Source organism: Lutjanus erythropterus, chromosome 18 (genome assembly GCF_056507025.1).
Source record: "Lutjanus erythropterus isolate fLutEry1 chromosome 18, fLutEry1.hap2, whole genome shotgun sequence".
NCBI lineage: Eukaryota > Metazoa > Chordata > Actinopteri > Lutjaniformes > Lutjanidae > Lutjanus > Lutjanus erythropterus.
The window spans coordinates 10,591,274-10,610,523 of NC_139334.1; the positions used below are offsets into that span (position 1 = coordinate 10,591,274).

The window sequence follows — 19,250 nt, forward strand, 5'->3', positions numbered from 1 at the left end:
AACACACCACACTGAATTGTCACCTATGTATCGTGATACGTATCATATCACCAGATTCTTGACAAAACACAGTGAAATCAATGGTATTGCACTATTGTGAAGAATTTGTCTTCTTTCATTTTTAAATGCACACACCTGACATGAACTGCCGTTTTGCTTCTGACTTGCATGCATTCCTCTTTATCCAGTAAAAGGTATAATGTATGCTAATCCCCCAGGTGTCAATAGGAACTCTGTTCAATGCATTTGAGATAATAGTGAAGAAGGGGTTGCTCCTATCGAAGACCTGGAAGATAAAGTCAATGGCACAGTCAATAACAATAAGGTTGTAGGCTTTAATGAGGAATGTTAATTTGAACACAATCAACTGGATTTCAGCTTAGCTGATTATCAACCTTGGACTTGTATGAGGGTGTTGATAATGCTGGCAGTACAGGGAGGGCATTTTTATCTGTGACAGCTTTTTTTCAGAGGAGCTTTTCAAACAAAATCAGTGTGCCTTTTGGCTGTTTTAGTTAAAAACTAACAAACCTGAACAAAGACAGGGTAAGACAACACTGCACTGTTCACTGCACAGCGAACTTTATAAAATCCAAGAAATACTGTATAAACACTTTACAAAATATAAATTCTGGATAACAAACAGTAATTAAAGTTACTACAATCAAAGTCACTGGCCCTTCTGTGTTATGGACATTCACCCAGTTCCCACTGGAACCATTTAAAGTCCCAGTCCAAACCTCCTCCTCACGTTAGAGGCATCGCGGCCTGGTCCTCACTCTCTCCTTGATCCCATTCCATCCGCAGCTCTGAGGACACCTCTGTAAACAGATGATCCCAGTCCCAGCTCACATCATCCTGCAGAGCAAAAGGAGACACAGAAGAAGAATTAGAGAGGCAGGGGGAGACATACCAAGAAAGAGAGCATGGGGAATAGGGGGAGCAAAGAGAGGAGAATGGGAAAGGAGAGCAGAGGGTGTTAATGTACACATCATAAATCTTGATTACCTGCGAGACAGAATGGCAACCTCCCTTGGTGCTCTAGAAACAGCTGGACAGGGCCTTGCTGGGAGCTCACAAGCTATATTTACTAAAAACTCACTCACCTCTTTCACCTCCTGCTCGGGCGCTAAAACCTTGGTGAGGAGCTTCAAGTCAATCTCTCCGTCCTGAAGAAAGACCGCAGTAAAATTCACTGAGCTTGCACAAACAGAGGTGATGTTGGTTACAAAATTAAATGGACCACCTTGACGAGAAGAGAGGCAGGAATATCAAAGAGATATAAAAATAAATGGCTTTGACTTACTAAGGTCTGGAACGCAGCGTAATTCTTCAGATCATTGTCCAGATCTCTGTAGGTCATTACCCGGTTCACCTGGACACTAACAGGCGAACAGTAAGTCAGAATAGGCATCAGATACACTAAGGTTGGGTTGCACCAACAAGGATTCATTTTTAAATCTGATTAAATCATGGTTTAACTTTATATTATGCTGCACCAAACTTTAAAACTAGCTTAAAATTAATAAACAATTCAGGGTAAACCTTTCTTTAAACCTTAATTCAGTTCTCTGCTGACTAGGCTAACTAGGCAAACGAAATTTTAGCAAACTAGTGAAGAATAAAACTTTTTTTTTTTTTTTTGCTCAACAGCAAGCAGTGACACATTTTGTAAACTTTTCTAGCTAGCTTGCAACCAATATGACATTGGGCTGGGATGTTTTTTGTACTTTTTAGCTAGCAAGCAAACAATGCAAAACAGCACTCAAATTTATTTTTTATGTATTATGATTTGAGTAACAAAGCATCTCCATATTGATGAAACTCTAATCGCAGTATAAATCACTAAAGTAGGATTTACTAAACAGAGATTAGTTTTTAATTGGGCAACAGAGCATATTTTAAATATGGATTTACTCATTTTACACCTATTCTTTCTAAATCCTAAATAGAAGTAATCTAAGATGAAGTTAATCTTTGTTGGTGTAACCCTGTCCAACAGACTTGTAATGCAATGAGAAAAATAGCAGCCACCCTGACTGCAGTGCTTTCATACCGCATGCAAACCGAGATTGAGAAGTGGCTTTGTAGAAGTTTGAAGTTTGTGCACAATGAAGCTCGAAGACTTCAAGCAAAGACCACAGAGAGCAGGAGATGGTTGCCAAGTGGTAAACGCTTCAAATTGAAACCCAGCTGCTTATCTGCGGGTTGGAATTAAGTGGGGGGGCTCTCAAAGTGGCCGGGGCCTAGCAGTGCATGCCAGTCCTACTTACTGCACATTACACGCTACATTGCCCCCGCAATGAGTTCAATGTGGATATTATCTCGCACAGAGAGCAAGCCCCAGCCTAATAACCTCCACCGCTGTCATAGCCTTGCTACATATTCGACACATGTCGGCGTGTCTCTCACTGCCCTGTAAATCAAAGGGCCCGGTTAGTCGGGACCCTGGTAACAGAGTTGCATAAATCACACCCAACTGTTATTCCTCCATTTCAGCCCGATAAAGCAAGACACTCTGCGATGGCACGAGTGGAGGACAGGTAACCATCAAAGTCACAAGAGCAGGCTACTGATCTAGTGTCCTGTGCATGGACAGAGGTTAACTGTCATACATGGGTCTGGGGACACTGTGTGTGTGAGTGATAGGGATGAACTTTTACGAGCTTAAGGCATTCACTACTACAGGTTTTTCCAATCTTTTTTATGTGAAGGACCACAACAATAAATACATATATGACCACAAACCCCCAATTTGAGAGAACTGTGTCTTAAGGAATCCCCTCTGAGTATTTTTTTTATTTTTAGGTTTGAAGAGAATAGTTTTCATAGCAAATTAATGATCAAACTAAGATCAGTATAAATTAGAAATCAATCAAATCAACCAACCCTATTTCTTCCCTTGGTGGTCCAACTTCCAAAAAATGTGATAAAAGTTAAAATATTCCATTCTTCCTTTTGCTGAGGACCCCACACAACCCACTCAGGGATCCCTGTTGGTCCTCAGACCTCAGTGTGAAAACCACTGCACTACTATACCTTGGTGGAGCTGCAACTTGCATGGTGAGAGCTTCTTCCTGTACTTCTTCAAGGTCTGGAATCACTGGAATATCTGAAAACCAAAGAAACACAGACAACGGCATTTTCAAGACAGTCTGATTACAGTTAAAAGTGTGAAAATGTTAGAAAATCTGATTGGTAGCCGAATGTCATTATCATTTATGAAAAATACAGTAAATCCCCTGTGTACGGCTGCACATATTTTTGTGTGAGTATGTGTATGTGTGAGCGTGTCTGTGTGGCACTTCCTCCCCTCCCTCTCTGCAGCTACATCCTCATAAGAGCTGCCCTGTCACAATAGCCATGCGGCCATGAATATTCAGGAGGCGAGGCGGCAGCTCTTCCCGCTGTGAGAGGGGCGCTGGCCAGGGGCTCCCCAGAAAGCACCCCCTGCTACCTTAGCATTTGGGCCCTGTCAGCGCCGCCCACCCCCAGGACCCGCGGTGGCCGGTAGGCCGACCTCCATGTCCACTCTGCCACTCCGACTGGGGCGGCATCCAGCCATGTGCAAGAGTATTTGCTTGCGGGCCCATCTGTGTGGGGTCGGAAGTCACAGTGCGGCCTGGCAGGGGCTGCGGTGCCAGGAGCCGCCAACCCGCTGCTCAAACAGTGGGAACCCACTTTAATTGGCAAAGCGCAACAGGACAGAGGATGGCTCCACTCCCAAGAAGGACAGGGCAAACTTTCACAGCATTTTTCAGATGGACATTTGTTGGAGCAGGGAAAGAAGAGAGGCATGATAAGGGTTACAGAAAGACTGGAGGAAAATAAGCTGAATGGTTAATAATGAATACAGAGACTCACTGAAATGTGTTCAAAGACTTTCATATTAAGTACCTTATTGTGTGATGACATTTATCAATAAAAGGTTACTGCATAACTAATAGGGGGTGTCATGATTCTCCAAATCCACAATTCAATTTGACTTTCAATTCATGATTTGATTTTCCATCAAAACATGTTTTTCAACACTTATGACTATTCCATTGTTAGCCTATCAAATTTTCACCTGCAAAAAAGCAAATGGCCCCCCTTAAGGGAAGGTTGCCTTGTGGGTAACCTGAGCCCTCATGTGACATAGACTAGAGGGTTTATTGTTGGAACTGAGCTTCTCCAAGTGCCAGCAAATTGCTGCAGTCACAGAAAAGCGCAAGCTGTAAAAGGTAGTAAACATACAACATAAGGAGTTTTTAACCAGTTATTAAGAGTCTCGGTTTAATATTTATGCCTCTATATGACTGACATTAGCAAACAACACCATCAGTGAGAAGATCAGCTATTTCTATAAAGTTATTCTCGATGCCTGCTACCGAGTCAGCATGCAAAAGATAACAGACTAAAAAAGAGGGTCTAAGTTTCATCCAGTCAACAGTAAACATTTTTATGTAGTAGCAGCAGACAGTTTCCAAAACTTTAACTGGTTTCCCATCTGCTCTTATAAAATATGTCTTAACTTTGGTTGTGATGTGGTGTTCCTGAACAATATTTTCTGCAGGAAGCAGCAGACTGCACGTCCTTATTAGCTCTACAGCTGAGTGTTGACAGTGAGAGAGAGGAACAGACAGATAGTGGGAGAAAAAGAGAGAGCTGGACTGCATGAAGAGGGTTGTCAGTAATCTCTAACCACAGTACTGCACCCTGAGGGGAAAGTCAATAGAGGAGCTAAATAGAGGTGAAGAGATGGAAGTCTGCATCTGATGTGAGGAAATATCTTGGCATCTGTGTCACCATTCCTTCAAAATAACTCTGGAAAATAAACCAGAGTTGAGGAAACGTCACTAAATTTCAGCTTGGCCCAAAAGTTATGGACTGTTGACATGAAGAGAAATGATTTTGATTCTGAAGCCAACTTGTTCAAAACCTAACCCGTCAACTTTCAGCAGATAACAAAAGCTCACCCTCTGTTGATAACTTATTTCTTTCTCTTTTTAATTAAACCAAATTAAAAATGCCACGCTCGTTTAGCCGCTGACAAGATTCATCTGTGTTTCTGATATCCAAATAAATGCAGGCGCGGGTATTTCATATTCATGAGGGCCCCGGTGACACTTTGTCCTCTCATTTACAAAGCACAGCGTTCAGCAGAATCCGTCCCCCCTGGACCCCCAATCAAATTTAATGGTCTTAGTGCAATGACATCAAAAAGCCTTGCCGTCCGGCTCTTTGCAAACAGCTTCCTGGGTTGTCTATCTGTCCACACGCACACACGCACACTCTCCCTCTTTTTCATTTCAACACAGTCCATGTGAGTTCAATGTGAAGCACAGGCATATGTTGTCTATATGCAAAGTCTATTAGTAAGTGAAAAAAGGAACAACAGTTTTAAATGAGCTTCAAATTCAATCCATTACTGGAGGTCAAGCAGCTGCATACAAGCCAGTATTTTCTTCTGACGCAAAGGGCAGCTCCATCAGGAGGAGACGTTTCTTTCCTCAGCTGGACATGCATCAAGGTGGCTTTTGTCTGGCGAGCAAGCGAGGGCCACGCGTATCCTTATTACACAGCCGAGTCCGGCTTCCTCGCTGAAGCATGTAAATATCAAAAGGGGATAATTTGCTGTGAGTGTAGACACACGGGCTCCCGGCAGGTACACGCCAGTCAGCGACTTTGGAGAACAGGACGTCTACTCCACATCACTCGGGCTCCTATAATCTACGCAGGGGGGTCCAGTCAAATGATTACCTTGGCACAGAATCCATTTGAAAGGCTTATGGGACAATATTCAGCACAACAGTGAGACGTGAGACAGATGAGCGTGAGTGTTTGCGATACTGGTGCTATTTTAAGTGACCAGCAGGAGGCTGTGGGGGCAGCTGATGGGGAAGATGGGAGCAGGGGACTCTCCCTCTCTTTCTCTCTCTGTGCTTGTAGCCAGTGGACATAAGGGATAAGGGTAGGGGACATAATCAAGATGGCAGGGGCTATCTCACTAACCCTCAGCACTGTAATTTCCAATGCCCCTGCCTCCGGCTCTGTATTAAGAGGTCTCCCTCCACAGAGTAATAATCTTTCCGGCGGCATTAACTGCAAGAGAACCAAACCTCTGGACTCTTCATTCAACTGGCCGTTTGAGTCAGTGCACGCTACACAGTGACAGACAAATGTGTATGTTTGTGAACTTAAATGTAGTACAGTAGGTGTCGACTGATTATCGACCTGGCTGATTATCAGATCCGATATTCAGCATTTTTAAGATCACTGGAATCATTGTTTTTTTTCAACCAGTTGCCGATAAGAAGATTAATTCTAGAGCCCAACTAACACAATATTGGGTCGATATTGGCCTATCACAGCTATATTGGCCTATATCAGTATCTACATATATGCTGTTTATTTCTGTGGAACATAACGCAGGTTTTTAATTTTAAGCTTTGTGGGCAGTATGTTATGTATATTTGATCTTTTTCTTTCTCAAATAAGTTTATTACATATATAGCTCTATTTGTGTTTTTTTTAATTTCTAATTACATATAATTATTAAAAATAACGGTGAAAGTTTACTGTTTGATGTCATTTTGGACAATAATGTTTATTGTTAAACTGTAAAATATCCTGCCTCTGTCACATTACGTTGTCATAAATGTTTGATAACAAAATTTGAGGGATCACTGCAAAAAAAATGTGTCTTTATATTCCATATTCTACATCACTTCCTGTACAAAGAATATCAGTTGATATATCAATATTGAATTTTTTTTTTTTTACTAATATAAGTTATCAGCATCAGCCCCAAAAATCATGTTTTATTCAGACTCTAATAAATTCAATTAAAAATGCACCAATTTGACTCTGACACAGCAGGTACTCTCACCTCTTAAAGTTCTACTTATTTTGTTTATTTAAATTACGTTAAAAAACTTAAGGGCGCTATTTTTTTTAAATTTACAGTTAATTTTAAGAAATTCTGCTGTGACAGCTCCCTGCACTTCTTCTTCGTTTTAAGATAATGCTTTTTTTAAGTAAACATACCGTCAGCTTCAAGGAATTTCAACCAAGTTTTGTGTTGGAATTTGTGTTACTCTAAAGTCTGTCGACCCCTGTAATAGAAATCTGCAGTAACGTAAGAATTTTAGATTACATCAAACCCTGTAGTTCAGGTGGGCAATTCAAACTAATTATCCAATTATACTTTTTAAATTGTATTTTTTCAATTTTTTATTTCTAAACAAAAAACACAAGTAAGACTGGAATGTAAATAAAATACAAAAATGCAGGTAAACAGAGCAACATTTACATTAGGGCTGAGTGATCATTAAATACTGTTTACCATATCTACATATAACAATAATGTTACAGTCTCTTTATCATTGTGCACTGTTCTCATGAGGAAATGAATGATAAAAAGTTGACGCAATGGGATGAACACAATTTTTTGTATTTGTATTTTGGTTTTTATTCCTCTTCCTATTCTGACTTTTCATTATTTATATTCTGATTTTTGAAACATGAAGATGGATGTCTTTAAACAGTCAGAAAAGCTGACTGTTGATACAAGTGTTATAATAAATATGTAATTTGTTTTTTAGTTCATGAAAGGCATTACTCAATACTATCTGAGGTACAGATGTGTAGAAGTCCTTCAGTGTTGTCAGCTGAGCATTTTATGGTTCTAACCTGTCCTGACTGAGGCAATTTGACCCTATTTCCCAAGCTGCCTTGTGCCACAAAACAGAACAATTATTCCAGGCAGGGTTTAGCTGAAATTTCCCCCTTCAGTTGTGACATTGTTTGTGGTGTGCAGAGTCGGGCCCTCGGGTTACTCCACTACCTACTGCTAGATCTGTATTCAACAGCACCTGCCTGACACTATGTGTGTGTGCATGTGTGTGACTAACTGTGTCGTGCTGGGTGGTGAGGAGAACGCTTAAATTCTGCAATGATATTCTCCACCAACTATAGATCTAACTAGGACTGCAACTAAAGATCATTTTCATTATCAATTCATCTGCCAATTATTTCCTCAATTGTTGAGTCTATAAAATGACCAAAAAAAGTGAAAAATGCTCATCACAATTTCCCAGAGCCCAAAGTGATGTTTTGAAATTGTTCCTTTTGTCCAACCAACTGTCCAAAACCCAAAGATTCCTTATTTACTATCATAAATGATGAAGAAAAGTTGTAAATCATTACATTTAAGAAGATGGAACCAGCAAATGTTTTATGCTTGAAAATTGATTAACTGACCAATCATCGCAGCCATAGATCTAACTTTACTTAATGAGCATAATCCCTTGTCATTTTCATCAAAAGGGCCATAATTATATAGAGTCACACACTGGTCCAAAGGAGGAACACTAGTCAAAGGCAGAGTTCTAACATGTGAATCTACGCAGGACTCAAGGAGAAATATGGCGTGAGCATCAGTGAAAAGCAATGATCTGACCGCCTGCTTATCTGCTCTACTTCCAGAGGATGAATGTGCCGAGAGGGGAGGCACTGGAGGGCTCTTCTTTGCCTGTGAGGAGAGACACTGAGTTGGGAGGTGGTGGCGAGGGTGCTCTTACCTCCTTCATCATCTGATCCCTGGGGAGTTTGTGGTCGCAGGCGGCGGCTGTAGAAACAGGAAGTGTGAGAGTATGAATTATTTAATGCTTTAAAATGCAGCGCAACAGTGAGGTCATCACAGGCAGTTGAGTGAGTTTGCTTTGATGATGGGCCTGTTTTGTGTCCTGTCGTTCTCTTGTGGTATTAGGACACTTGCTCAGTGTGTTACAGTCTGACTGGACCTCTGTTGTGCTGTCACCCTGGCAGCCTTAAGACAAGATCACCGCCAGAATTTTTTTTTTTTTTTAAAGCAAACCCAGCTGGAGCAGCAGTCTGAATAAGTATTACTAAGACAAGACAGTTGCGACAGGAGCACAACAGAAGGGATTTTTCTGCAGAGTAACAACTTTACACACAAAGCCTCTGTTTCACTACAGCCAGGCAAACACCGGGTGGGCTCCGACGGCAATGATGAGTAAAACACAGACGACTGCGTCCTCTACCTGCCTCTCCTCATGATGTCTATTCTAGTCACAGAATGATGGGAGGGAGGGAGGACAAGGGGAAAAACTAGAATAACAGGAAAACTTGGCTCCTAACAGCAATAAAAGTGATGACAACTCAGTCACGCTGTTTTTTAATCATGTTAAGTGATTGTTCTTGGAAGGCAAGGATTAGCTGCAACCAAGGACAATCTGGAAGTACAACGCTATTTCCACTTTACTGCAAAGGGAATAAACATTTAAACTGAACTATTTTTTTATCCAAACACACAAAATTGTGACTGAATTCAATCAACAGCTGCAGGAGTACAGTGAAATATGGGCTGTGGTGGCTGGGTGAACTTACTCTTCCAGGTCTTCCGCTGCAGGTCTTCTTGATGATCTGTACAGCAGCAGAAGAAACAACTGTTAGACAAATTAAATACCACACTTGTTAGATTATATTTTCCTTCCTTCAAGCACAAATCTTTGTTATATACAGTATATATATGTGTGTGGTTTCTGTATTCCTACACAGTCCTTAGATATGTCTGACGGATGCATCTTCTTCATCTGTATCTAATGATAGTAATTCTGCTGTATCACACACAGTGGGGTCTACAATAATCGTGTCTTCTCCTCTTGTCTCCTGCTGGATGTGTGCAGCTATTTTCAGACTTCTCTCCATTTACGCGGCTCAGCTTGATCAGAGCATGCCAGACACCAAAATACTGTGTTTTGACACTTCTCTGCCTCAGTACAGTATTTTTAGCATTCACTATCTGTTTTAAGAAAGGTGGCAATCACAACACAGAGAAAAAATCATTTTACCACATTATTATCACATAATAAGTATTTAAACTTATCAATCATATTATAATATGAATGAGGAATCAAAGCAGAGTAAGTTTAGAATCTTTTAATTAGTTGCCTAAAAATGTGTGTAAGAGGTTTTAATCTTTGCTCATGATACAAAACGGTTTTGCTAGTTCTCCTGGTTGAGTAGTGCCCCCTACTGGTTTTAAAAGCAATACATCCAGTATTGCAACTGTCTTTTCCTTGCTGTCATTTTCATCTTTTTCATCAAGATTGCAGACCAGTAGCATTAATAATATTAAAGACATTCATACTTTTAAATAAATACACATTTATCTAAAAAAGGCAATATATGTGGTGCATATTGTGATACATAAGTACCAATACTGGGATTCAAATCATCACGCACTTGGCTCCTAAATCAATGGAGCAGCAAAGTCTCACTAGAAATCACTACAATGGCAAGCCCCCCCCCTGAAAAATGAATTAAAGCTTCTCTATCCAAAGTAGCACCTAGAACAGCTTCTGCAATCCCTACTTTTAGTTAACCATAAGAGGGATCCCCATTTTTTCCATTAAAGTGTTTTTTCCTGGGGGGAGTTTGCTGAAATATTTGCTGTGCAGACTGTAAAACCCTTTAGACAAATTTGATTTGGGAATCTGGGCTAGAGAGATTAAACTGACGGCACGCTCAGAACAGTTCAGGTCAGGAAAACAAACAAACAAACAAACAAACAAAAAGGTTTACACAAAAATCCAGAAACACAACAGGTTTCAACAATTTTCATTCAAGTTGCCGCATGCTCGGGGCAAGTAAAATGCCATGTTGGGCTAGTAAATCTTGTAACTCCCTTGTTTGACCGAGCAAGTGGTAAAAAAGAATCAACCTATTCAGTTATTTTGATAATTGATTAATTGTTAAAGTCATATAGTAGTAGCTGTTGGAATGGAATTTTTCTTGCAAAATGGCAGAATTACTATTTTCAGCCTCTCAAATATGGAGATTTGTCCCTTTTCTTCACTTATTATTATATTAAACTTATTATTTTTGGGCTTTAGACTGACATAATGTCACATTTAAAGACATCACCCTGGAAAAACTGGGATGGACATTTGTCACTATTTTCAGTCATTTTATAGATGTTGCAGCTTAAGCTTTAACATGACAATTCACTTTAGTCTTGTTATTTAATAACTACTAAATAAAACAATTTGTACAGGGGCAAGTAAAAATTGACTTTGTGTGTGTAGGTTTCTGACACACTTGTTTGACCAGGAGCTGGGAAAAAAAACACAAAGACATTAACACTGAACTCTGCACAATAATGCATCTTTGAGTAGACAGATAAATCTGAATGCTTCCATTTATACTACAAATCACCTGTCATGTCAATCATTTTTTTCAAAAATAAAAGGAAAGAATGACATCAAACACAGGTAGCTAACCAATTCCAAGCTAAAATGTTTATTCCTGTTTTGCCTGTCTTATCTATGCTATACAGCCTTGGCAGTACTGGAGTCCAACCAGGCAGGGCAGAGAGGAGCTGAGGGAGCCTACCTGCCTGCCCTTGGACTATGTCCTGTCTGGGGGGGCGGGGGTGGCGACACTTAAGACACATTACAGGCCCCTTGATTAAGACTCATGTAAGGCAAAGCGATAGACATGGTAAAACTGTCTGGAAAAAGTTGTTAGGGATAAAATATATTGTGACAACCTGGTTTCAAAGGTTCATCAATAAACTGACAGATCATTTAGTGTCAATTAGAAGTGATAGATCGACAAATCCTGGGATTTCTGCGCTGGGATTAGTGGGAGGAGGGCGGCGGTGATTGAGCATGAGGGGTGACATTGAAGGGAAAAGTCCTTGCCGGTTCCAGGGGGGACCATTACTTACTTTGTTTCAGAGAGGATCAATGCGCGTGCAAACCCCTTTTACACCTCCTGTATTTCAATCGCTTTGAGGACTGGGAATCAAGCTGGGTTACGCAAAAAAGCAGAGAAGCGACACGCTGACCTTCTGTGAGAAAGGAAAGATCTATTGAGTTTGCTGTTTTCCCTGCTTGCACTAACGGTGCAGTAAACTACGCAAATAAGCACAATTGACTCAGCCTGTTCACTTCAATGCATCTCCTATGCTCTCACCTCCACTGAGACTGAAAAAAACAGAAGCAGAGTGGCAGGTGGAGGAGAAAACAAGCGAGGTGGTTCCACAGTACAATGAAATGTCTCATGTTGATTCATTCATGGACAATATTTAGATTTAGATCTGTAATTTGTAGGGGGAAAGCTTTTGGCAAACACCTTCCATCTGTTCCAAATATTTCATGAATTCTCCATGTTGTGCTCCCCGTGTAAAGAGCAGACTGCAGTGGTGAGGGGTGATTAAGTGGCTTGAACCCCTGTGATGAAGTGGCTAGCTGACTAACAGTGCCCTCCTGTGGCTGATGCATTAACCATGTCAATTACCGCCTTGCTCACAGATGAAGACGAATGGAGAGTTGGCTGCTCAGACAGGCTCACTCTAACCTTGTTGATTCACAGCCTGAGTGCCAAATATGCACTGATAAATAAGCTCATTCAACAGCATGAGAGTTCATTAATAACACATAACCCAGGACCAACAGCTCACAGTCACCCGCCGCCTTTAGCGTGGCCACGAGAGATGGAGGAGAAGGTGAAGATACGTACTTGGCAGAACCAGACGCAGAGCTTTCTTCTGCCCAGCCGCCCTGCCGCCGGGCAGGTTTAGGAGGAGGGCCCTGGAGGAAGAGAGAAGTTTAATAGGAAACAGTCTCATCAAATGTTTACTCAGTCACATAGAAGATAAATAAATCATTGGAGGCATTTTGATTGTTATTAGAGGTTAATCTTGGAAAATAAAGCACTGAAATATCATGTTTCTGTAAGCGAGAGTTTAAAGCTCTGTCATTTATAAGGTTACAGTGTTACATCAATACCTATCTTACATAGTGGTGAATGGTACAAAGTACAAAATCCATGAACAAAAGACCGATAAAAACCATGTCACCATGAGTTTTAAAAGTGGAAATGTGCCAGTAGGTGGCCCTCTTGTCTACAACACTAGAAAATAAAGATCTCAACAGAAAAAAATAAACCCCTCAACTTATTTGGACAGTTCACCCAAAAAACAAAAATATCTAATCTAGATTGTTTGCTGTGATTTGCAGAGTTTTAGAGATATGGGCCATAGAGATGTTTGCCTTCTCTCCAGTATAATGGAACTAGATGGCACTCGGCTTGTGGTATATTACATCTGAAAAACTCGACAGCAGTTTCTCTGTCTAGAAATCAGTACCTGATTACTCAAGATAATCCACAGACCTTGTTGTGAGCAGTTTCATGTAGGAACTATTTTTGTCCTAGTGAACTACATCCGTCAACCTTATCATTGCGCAGACGAATCTGAATCCGACGACTGAATCTGATCGTGGAGGAGAGGTTCGAGCTCAGCCTTGAAGGATGGCATCTATGTTTACATCCTGCACTGTCACAAACACGGCCCCAGCCTCGAAATAAACTTTTTTCTCAGTTTCCCACAACTGTCCCAAATTCTACTTTCAATTGTTAAAGGCTTAACGACCACTGTCCTAGATAAAATCCTCTTTTTTTATTCTACCATTTTACTATAACTTTTTTCAGTAACTCACCTCACTTCATTGACTCACTCTGATTCACCATAAGGGTTCTGCTAGTTGTTCCCTCCAGTTACATCTGAATAAAATATTTAGTACATATTCGGTTCTTTGAATTACTCTTTCTTGTGTATTTCTAACTCTGGTTAATAAATGTATCCCTACAAACTGCAATGCAAATGCAAGCCTGTTTCTGATTGGTATTCGATGATGGAAACTTACAAATGTGCACACATGTGACGTAGCATGGAATTTATGTCAGTCTCACCTCATATTTTTCTAATTTGAACATGTACAGTTAAGTTATATTTGAGAGAAGGCAGAAATCTCTACATCCAGTATCTACAAAAATTGGCAAGCCACACCAAAACAACCTAAATTAAAGTTAAATATTACTACAGGCCAGAGAAAAATGTGGATTTTTGATTTCTGGGTGAACTGTCCCTTTAACATAAATGTAAAAGGGCACAAAAAAGTTTAATGTCCTGCTAAAGGAGTGGGGACCATATAAAGTTCACCTTCACTTTAGTAAGCTCCTGTACAGTAAACAATATACAATATGTGCAGCACATTTGTCTATATGCACTCCATTGTTTTGTTAATTATAGTTTTCAATACTGTCCATACTGTCGGCACCACAACGTATGGAGCAGAGTGTGGGAACTGCCAAGCCCTGTAAGTCTGACCCTAAAATAGATCCACAGGAAAAAAATGACCCTCTGCCTCTCATTCTTTGATTCTGAAAATAGTAAACCGAGTATGCATCTCGATCCTGAGACCGGGACCATGAGAGCAGCACTTGAATGAATGAATTCCTCAGAGCGCACAAGGGTGGGCACTAGACAAATGAATTAGACAAAAAAAGGCACAACATTTCTCATTACTAAATTGGGTCTGCAGAGGACAAAGTGCTCGTGAAGAATTTCTTTCGTTTATGATGAAAGAGGAAATAATCTTTCATGGCTGGTTCCTTCACCAAAGCCATTTATAAATCTGAATGTCACCATTAAGCAGGGCAGAGGGAGGGGGAGCCACTCTGCTCCGCCGTATTTTACCATTAATCGAGAGAGCTGAGGCTGAACAAGCTCCCTCAACTTTGTGTAATTAGTAACTGTCTCTTTGTTAAGAACAAAAGGGCTTACAATGATGACAATTGAGTCATTTTAAGCAAAAAATCCTTCAAGTGATGTGAAGTCTCTCTGATGTTTAATGTTTGGTCTCTCTGACAATGAACATTCTTCATGAGAGACAAGATAATATGGTCAAGTGTCTCTCAGTGTAATAAATTCATCCTCTGACAGTTATTTCACTCGACAAAAATGGAGAGGACCATAAGTGTCCTGAGAAACAAAACAAATCTGGGCTTCCAATTCTTTCATGACCAAATATGAACCTCACAGTTGTAGTAAAATAGTTATGGCTGTTAAGGCAATTAGCTTAGCCCTCGTGGTTTCTAATTTAGGGTTCTCTGATGGTCTCTGGGGCAAGGAACTTATGGTGACCAAACCCTGTGAGCCCATAAAAGCAAATGAGTCTTTGTTTAAAAGGATGTAAGGAATGCAACCAATCAGTTGGGTATTTTAGGCAGAAGAGGCCAGGGTTGATAAACGAAGACTGCAAATAAACCCACCCCAGTCGCACGACACTCTGGAAAAATGTATTGCATGTGCACACAGGTCAGAGAGGGCGCGAGAATACTGGTTCATACATTAGGGAAGTTGGCCTAATTTGGGAAGATTTGCCTAAAGCAAAAGCATTGCTGGAATTTATTTTTTTTTTTCTGCTTTGGGAATGTTGGCTGGTATACAGTTTGCCAATCCAGGAGACATGACTGATTCCATAAATGCCAACGACAGCAAAGTGAAATTGTTTGTTATATTGCAACTGTCACTTCTGATTTGATTTTTCTCGTATATTTTTGCTCTATATTCAGCCTAATTTTAGCAACGTTAACTCCAGCAAGTTTTATGAGCCGGAGATCACTGAGAAAACTTTACAACAACATTTATGCTTCTTAAAGAGATTCACACCAGGCAATATATGAGGAGGATTTATGAAAATTGTTGGTAGATTTATGGGGCTCTAGTGATGTAATCTGCTTGTTTTTCAATTAGACAATTTACAGGACAATTACAGTGCTTTTGACTCTAAAGTTTAAAGGAGTTTTAGAGCTTGTATGAAGTAACACTTCAAAACATTTCATGCAAGCACATGAGATCCATTACACACAGGACAATAAATGAAGAGCAGCTACAGTTTACAACTGTATATGCATTAAAACCAGCTGAAGTAGGAATATAGCACCTAAAACGTCTCTGCATAAATGAGCACTCCATTAAAACTTTATACCATATGTGTCAAGATGGTGTTACTGTGTGCCATCATACAAGAGGTGGTGAATCTCAACAGGCCAAGAAATCAAATACAACCTCCTGAATTGAAGCAAACAATTGTAGTAACTTATGTTAACAGACCAGTGTTTATGAAACTAGGGCTGAGTTGCACCAACAAAGTTTATTTTTTAAACTTGATTACATCATCCTTTAACCTTAAATTATGTTGCATGAAACCTTTAAAACAGCCTAAAATTAAACCCAACCCAACTGAGTCTTACGTATCTCTTCTTTCTTTCACTCCAGTTAATTCAGCCAAAAACTTTTTCTCAAATCCCAAAATTAGAGCCTATTTGCAGAGAAGAATCATGAGTAGGCTAACTAGGGTGACTTTTTAGCTAGCTAGCTCTAGTAAACAACATGTTTTGTTAATTTTTTAGCTAGCTGCCAAACAATGCAACATCTTGTTAACTTTTTAGCTAACTAGAAAAGAATATAACTTTTTTATTTTACTTTTTAACTAACTAACAAACAATGAGATGTTTTATATATTTTTAGCCAGCTAGCAAAAAAAAACCAAAACTATTCAATTTTTCGTTTACATCAAAAACTTTACCAAACTGATATTTTCAAGGTCTGTTTCATTATGCACCAGAGCTTACTTTTTTTTTTTTGGTAAACTCTGATTAAAATTTATCTTTGATTATCTTTGTTGGTGCAACCTGGTCTAAGACTACTGTCAATGGTATAAAGTTGATGTCTAGAGCATTAGCAGCAGAAGCCATGCAAACACACTGCTTTTTTCATGCTACCTACCTCGTCCTCATCCTGTAATTCATGTATGAGACAAAACCAAAATGCATATTGATGAAGCTTATTATGAGGTGAAATTATAACACGCAACTAACTGCCTATTATCACCTAATCTCTTACTTCTCCCACTGAAGCGGAGGTGGAGGACTTCCTTACGTAACGGGAATCTTCAAACGATGACTGGTCTGCTGTGAGGCGAGCTCTTCGTCCAGACTTTGCAACCTGGGGAATAATTTTAAAATGGAAAACAGATTTTGATATCATGAAGCCAGAAGCTGGCACTTCCAGTGGCTACAAAAGACTTTGTGGTTTTGCTTAGCTTAACTGTGTCACCTAATGAGCCAAACAAATGTTCTTCAAAACACAGGAGATCAGATCATTCCACTTGCATGAAACAACCAAGCTTGGTGCTTTGTATGCTTTTTCTTAGTAATTTTCAAATTTCAATTATCTGAAGTCACAATGAGCAGATGTGGCAATTACATTTTCCTTTTTTGAGAGGAGTATTACTCAACAAATGAACATAATTTCATGAATACTGAGGGACTGTCATTCCACTTTCAAAATAGGGTGCTGAATTATTTTAATGTGCTTTAACCAGATAACAACATATTGGTAAAATTATTTTTGATTGATAGCATATTCACACCCCAAGCACCAACAAACAGAAAGATGAATGTACCGTCAAAGTATCCTAAACTAGTTTCAACAAATTTTGCAGCATTGAGTTAGAGTGAGGGGATTAGTTCAAACACAGGAAAACTGACTGTTATGGATGGGATGTGGTGGCAATTACAGTATATGTAAACCAAACCATGGACGTTTTGTGCAGGGGTATAGTGGTAAATACAGAGATGAGTAAACTTTAGTTTCACCTCACTCACACTGATACAGTGGATTCAAACATAGGTAACATAACAACTCTCAGCCTCACTTCAAAGAGGTGGATAAATTGAGTTTACTTGGGTTTATCCCCCGCTACGCCCCTGGTTTTGAGTAAGTTCTTCGATTACAGACGTTCAACCAGATTAGAGAGGAGAAATAAACACCGTATTCAGCAAAGCATTGAACTATGAATGTCGGGAAATTTCGGCTAACGGGGCTAACGTTTCTATGAGGCTAACCACTTAATTAACCTTACCTAAGTTATATATTTAGAAAAGCTCAGAAAGCGACCGATGATAGTGTCTCTTTTTGGTAACAGGTAGGGTAAATGGCTAACACATTCATTGACAGGCTACTACTGACGTTTACGTTGGCTTCAGAGCTAAGTAGCTAACTAGCAATAGCCTCGCTGCACCGTTACAGTATGTTCTTAACTCCATTTAAAACACACAAAATGAATGTTACCTCTAATCTCGCCCCCTGACTGCATTCTCTGACATTCAAACGACTCACTCACATTTTTTACCAATCCAGCTTCTCCGACCTGAAAGTTATCGTCCATTTCTCTCGTCGTGCTTGCTGCTACCACAGAGCAGCGTCTTCCTGGATATCAAGCTTCACATAGCAACATTCTCCATGGTAACGCCAGCCAGCGACACAGAACGCGTGCCGGTCAACCACTGTGAAGTCTATATATTGCTGCTGCTGTTCAAGGCTTGTTAACTTACACTAAACTAAAAAAAAGAAAAAAATGGTGTGGTGGTATGGTGTACTTAAAAAATAGCTAAAATATAAGTTACAATGTACAGAAAATGTCTGTAGTTTAGTCTTTGTCAGTTTGGTCATTTGGTATATTTATTTGGACTAGGATAACTAACTTATGAAAAACTAAACAAAAAAACTAAATAAAGCCTATTTAAACAACCAAAACGAAAATAAATGATCAAACCCACCCTTGAAAGTAACTGAAACTAAACTGAACTGAAAATACAAAATAAAAAACGGAATAAAAAAAACAAAAAAAAACAAAAAATAACTCCTGTTGTTGCAGAGTATGATGATGTTGATAATGATGATGATTAATAATATTATTACAAATACCTCTAAAAATCTTGCATACCTTGTCTGACAGAAGCTCTCTATTATGTTTGTTTGTTTGTTTGTTTATTTATTTATTATTTCTCTTTCTGTATTTTCTTCTTCCTCACTGCAGGGTTTTTAACCCAGGAGGCAACACTAATTTAGATGCGTCTCTGGTGCATCAGAGGGCCACAGTGGCCCATGATGTCACCAGACTGCAATGCTCAGCATCAGAGACACTGCTGAAGAAATAAGCCATGGACAAACTATTTTAGCTGATGACCCTCCCTCAACATGATAACATTTAATAATAAAGTGACTTCTTGCACATTGAAACATGCTGTTGCAATGAGAGGCCTGGCCAATCATTGCCTCAGTGTTGGGTCAGTAGAAAATGTAGATAGTAGAAAAATGATGTCATATAAACAATCAGAGTCAGAGATTGCCTTTAACCAAACAAACAGCATCTTTCCCACAACTCCCACGCCATTATCATTTCCCCCTCCTCACCCTTAATCAAGTAGAGCCCCATCACATTATGTCATCTTGCTCAGTGGTGGCCTGCAACTGCTAATATCCACATGTTGCAGCCATAGTGGGAGCAGAAGAAAAAATGGGACCTGAAATTCCCCCTGACGCTCGC

At 39.8% G+C, this 19,250-nt stretch overlaps 1 protein-coding gene across 2 annotated transcripts; it reads right to left on the reverse strand.

Moving 5' to 3' along the window:
• Window positions 1–321: 321 nt before the first annotated feature.
• On the reverse strand, window positions 322–18,241 carry ift43 (intraflagellar transport 43 homolog (Chlamydomonas)). 2 transcript variants are annotated; one of them, XM_084743159.1, is made up of 9 exons: window positions 18,045–18,241; window positions 16,799–16,864; window positions 12,532–12,602; window positions 9,394–9,429; window positions 8,565–8,611; window positions 3,040–3,112; window positions 1,307–1,382; window positions 1,107–1,169; window positions 322–858 (listed from the first exon to the last, which is right to left on the reverse strand). In XM_084743159.1, the coding sequence occupies exons 1-9, from the start codon at window positions 18,087–18,089 to the stop codon at window positions 748–750; spliced, it is 588 nt and encodes a 195-aa protein (XP_084599285.1). In that variant the 5' UTR covers window positions 18,090–18,241; the 3' UTR covers window positions 322–747. The 2 variants fall into 2 exon arrangements, with proteins under 2 accessions (XP_084599285.1, XP_084599284.1); XM_084743158.1 differs by having other exon boundaries at window positions 16,763–16,864; window positions 18,045–18,197.
• Between the last annotated feature and the right edge of the window lie 1,009 nt (window positions 18,242–19,250).

What these genes read in the sequence shown, in the direction of transcription:
- ift43 (XM_084743158.1), bottom strand. Translation starts at nt 18,089, where the DNA reads ATGGACGATAACTTTCAGGTCGGAGAAGCTGGATTGGTAAAAAAT. An exon ending in GCAGCGGAAGACCTGGAAGA is followed by an intron (nt 8,612 to 9,393) that starts GTAAGTTCACCC and finishes CTGTTTCTACAG; the next exon opens with CCGCCGCCTGCGACCACAAA. An exon ending in ACGCTGCGTTCCAGACCTTA is followed by an intron (nt 1,170 to 1,306) that starts GTAAGTCAAAGC and finishes GTCTTTCTTCAG; the next exon opens with GACGGAGAGATTGACTTGAA.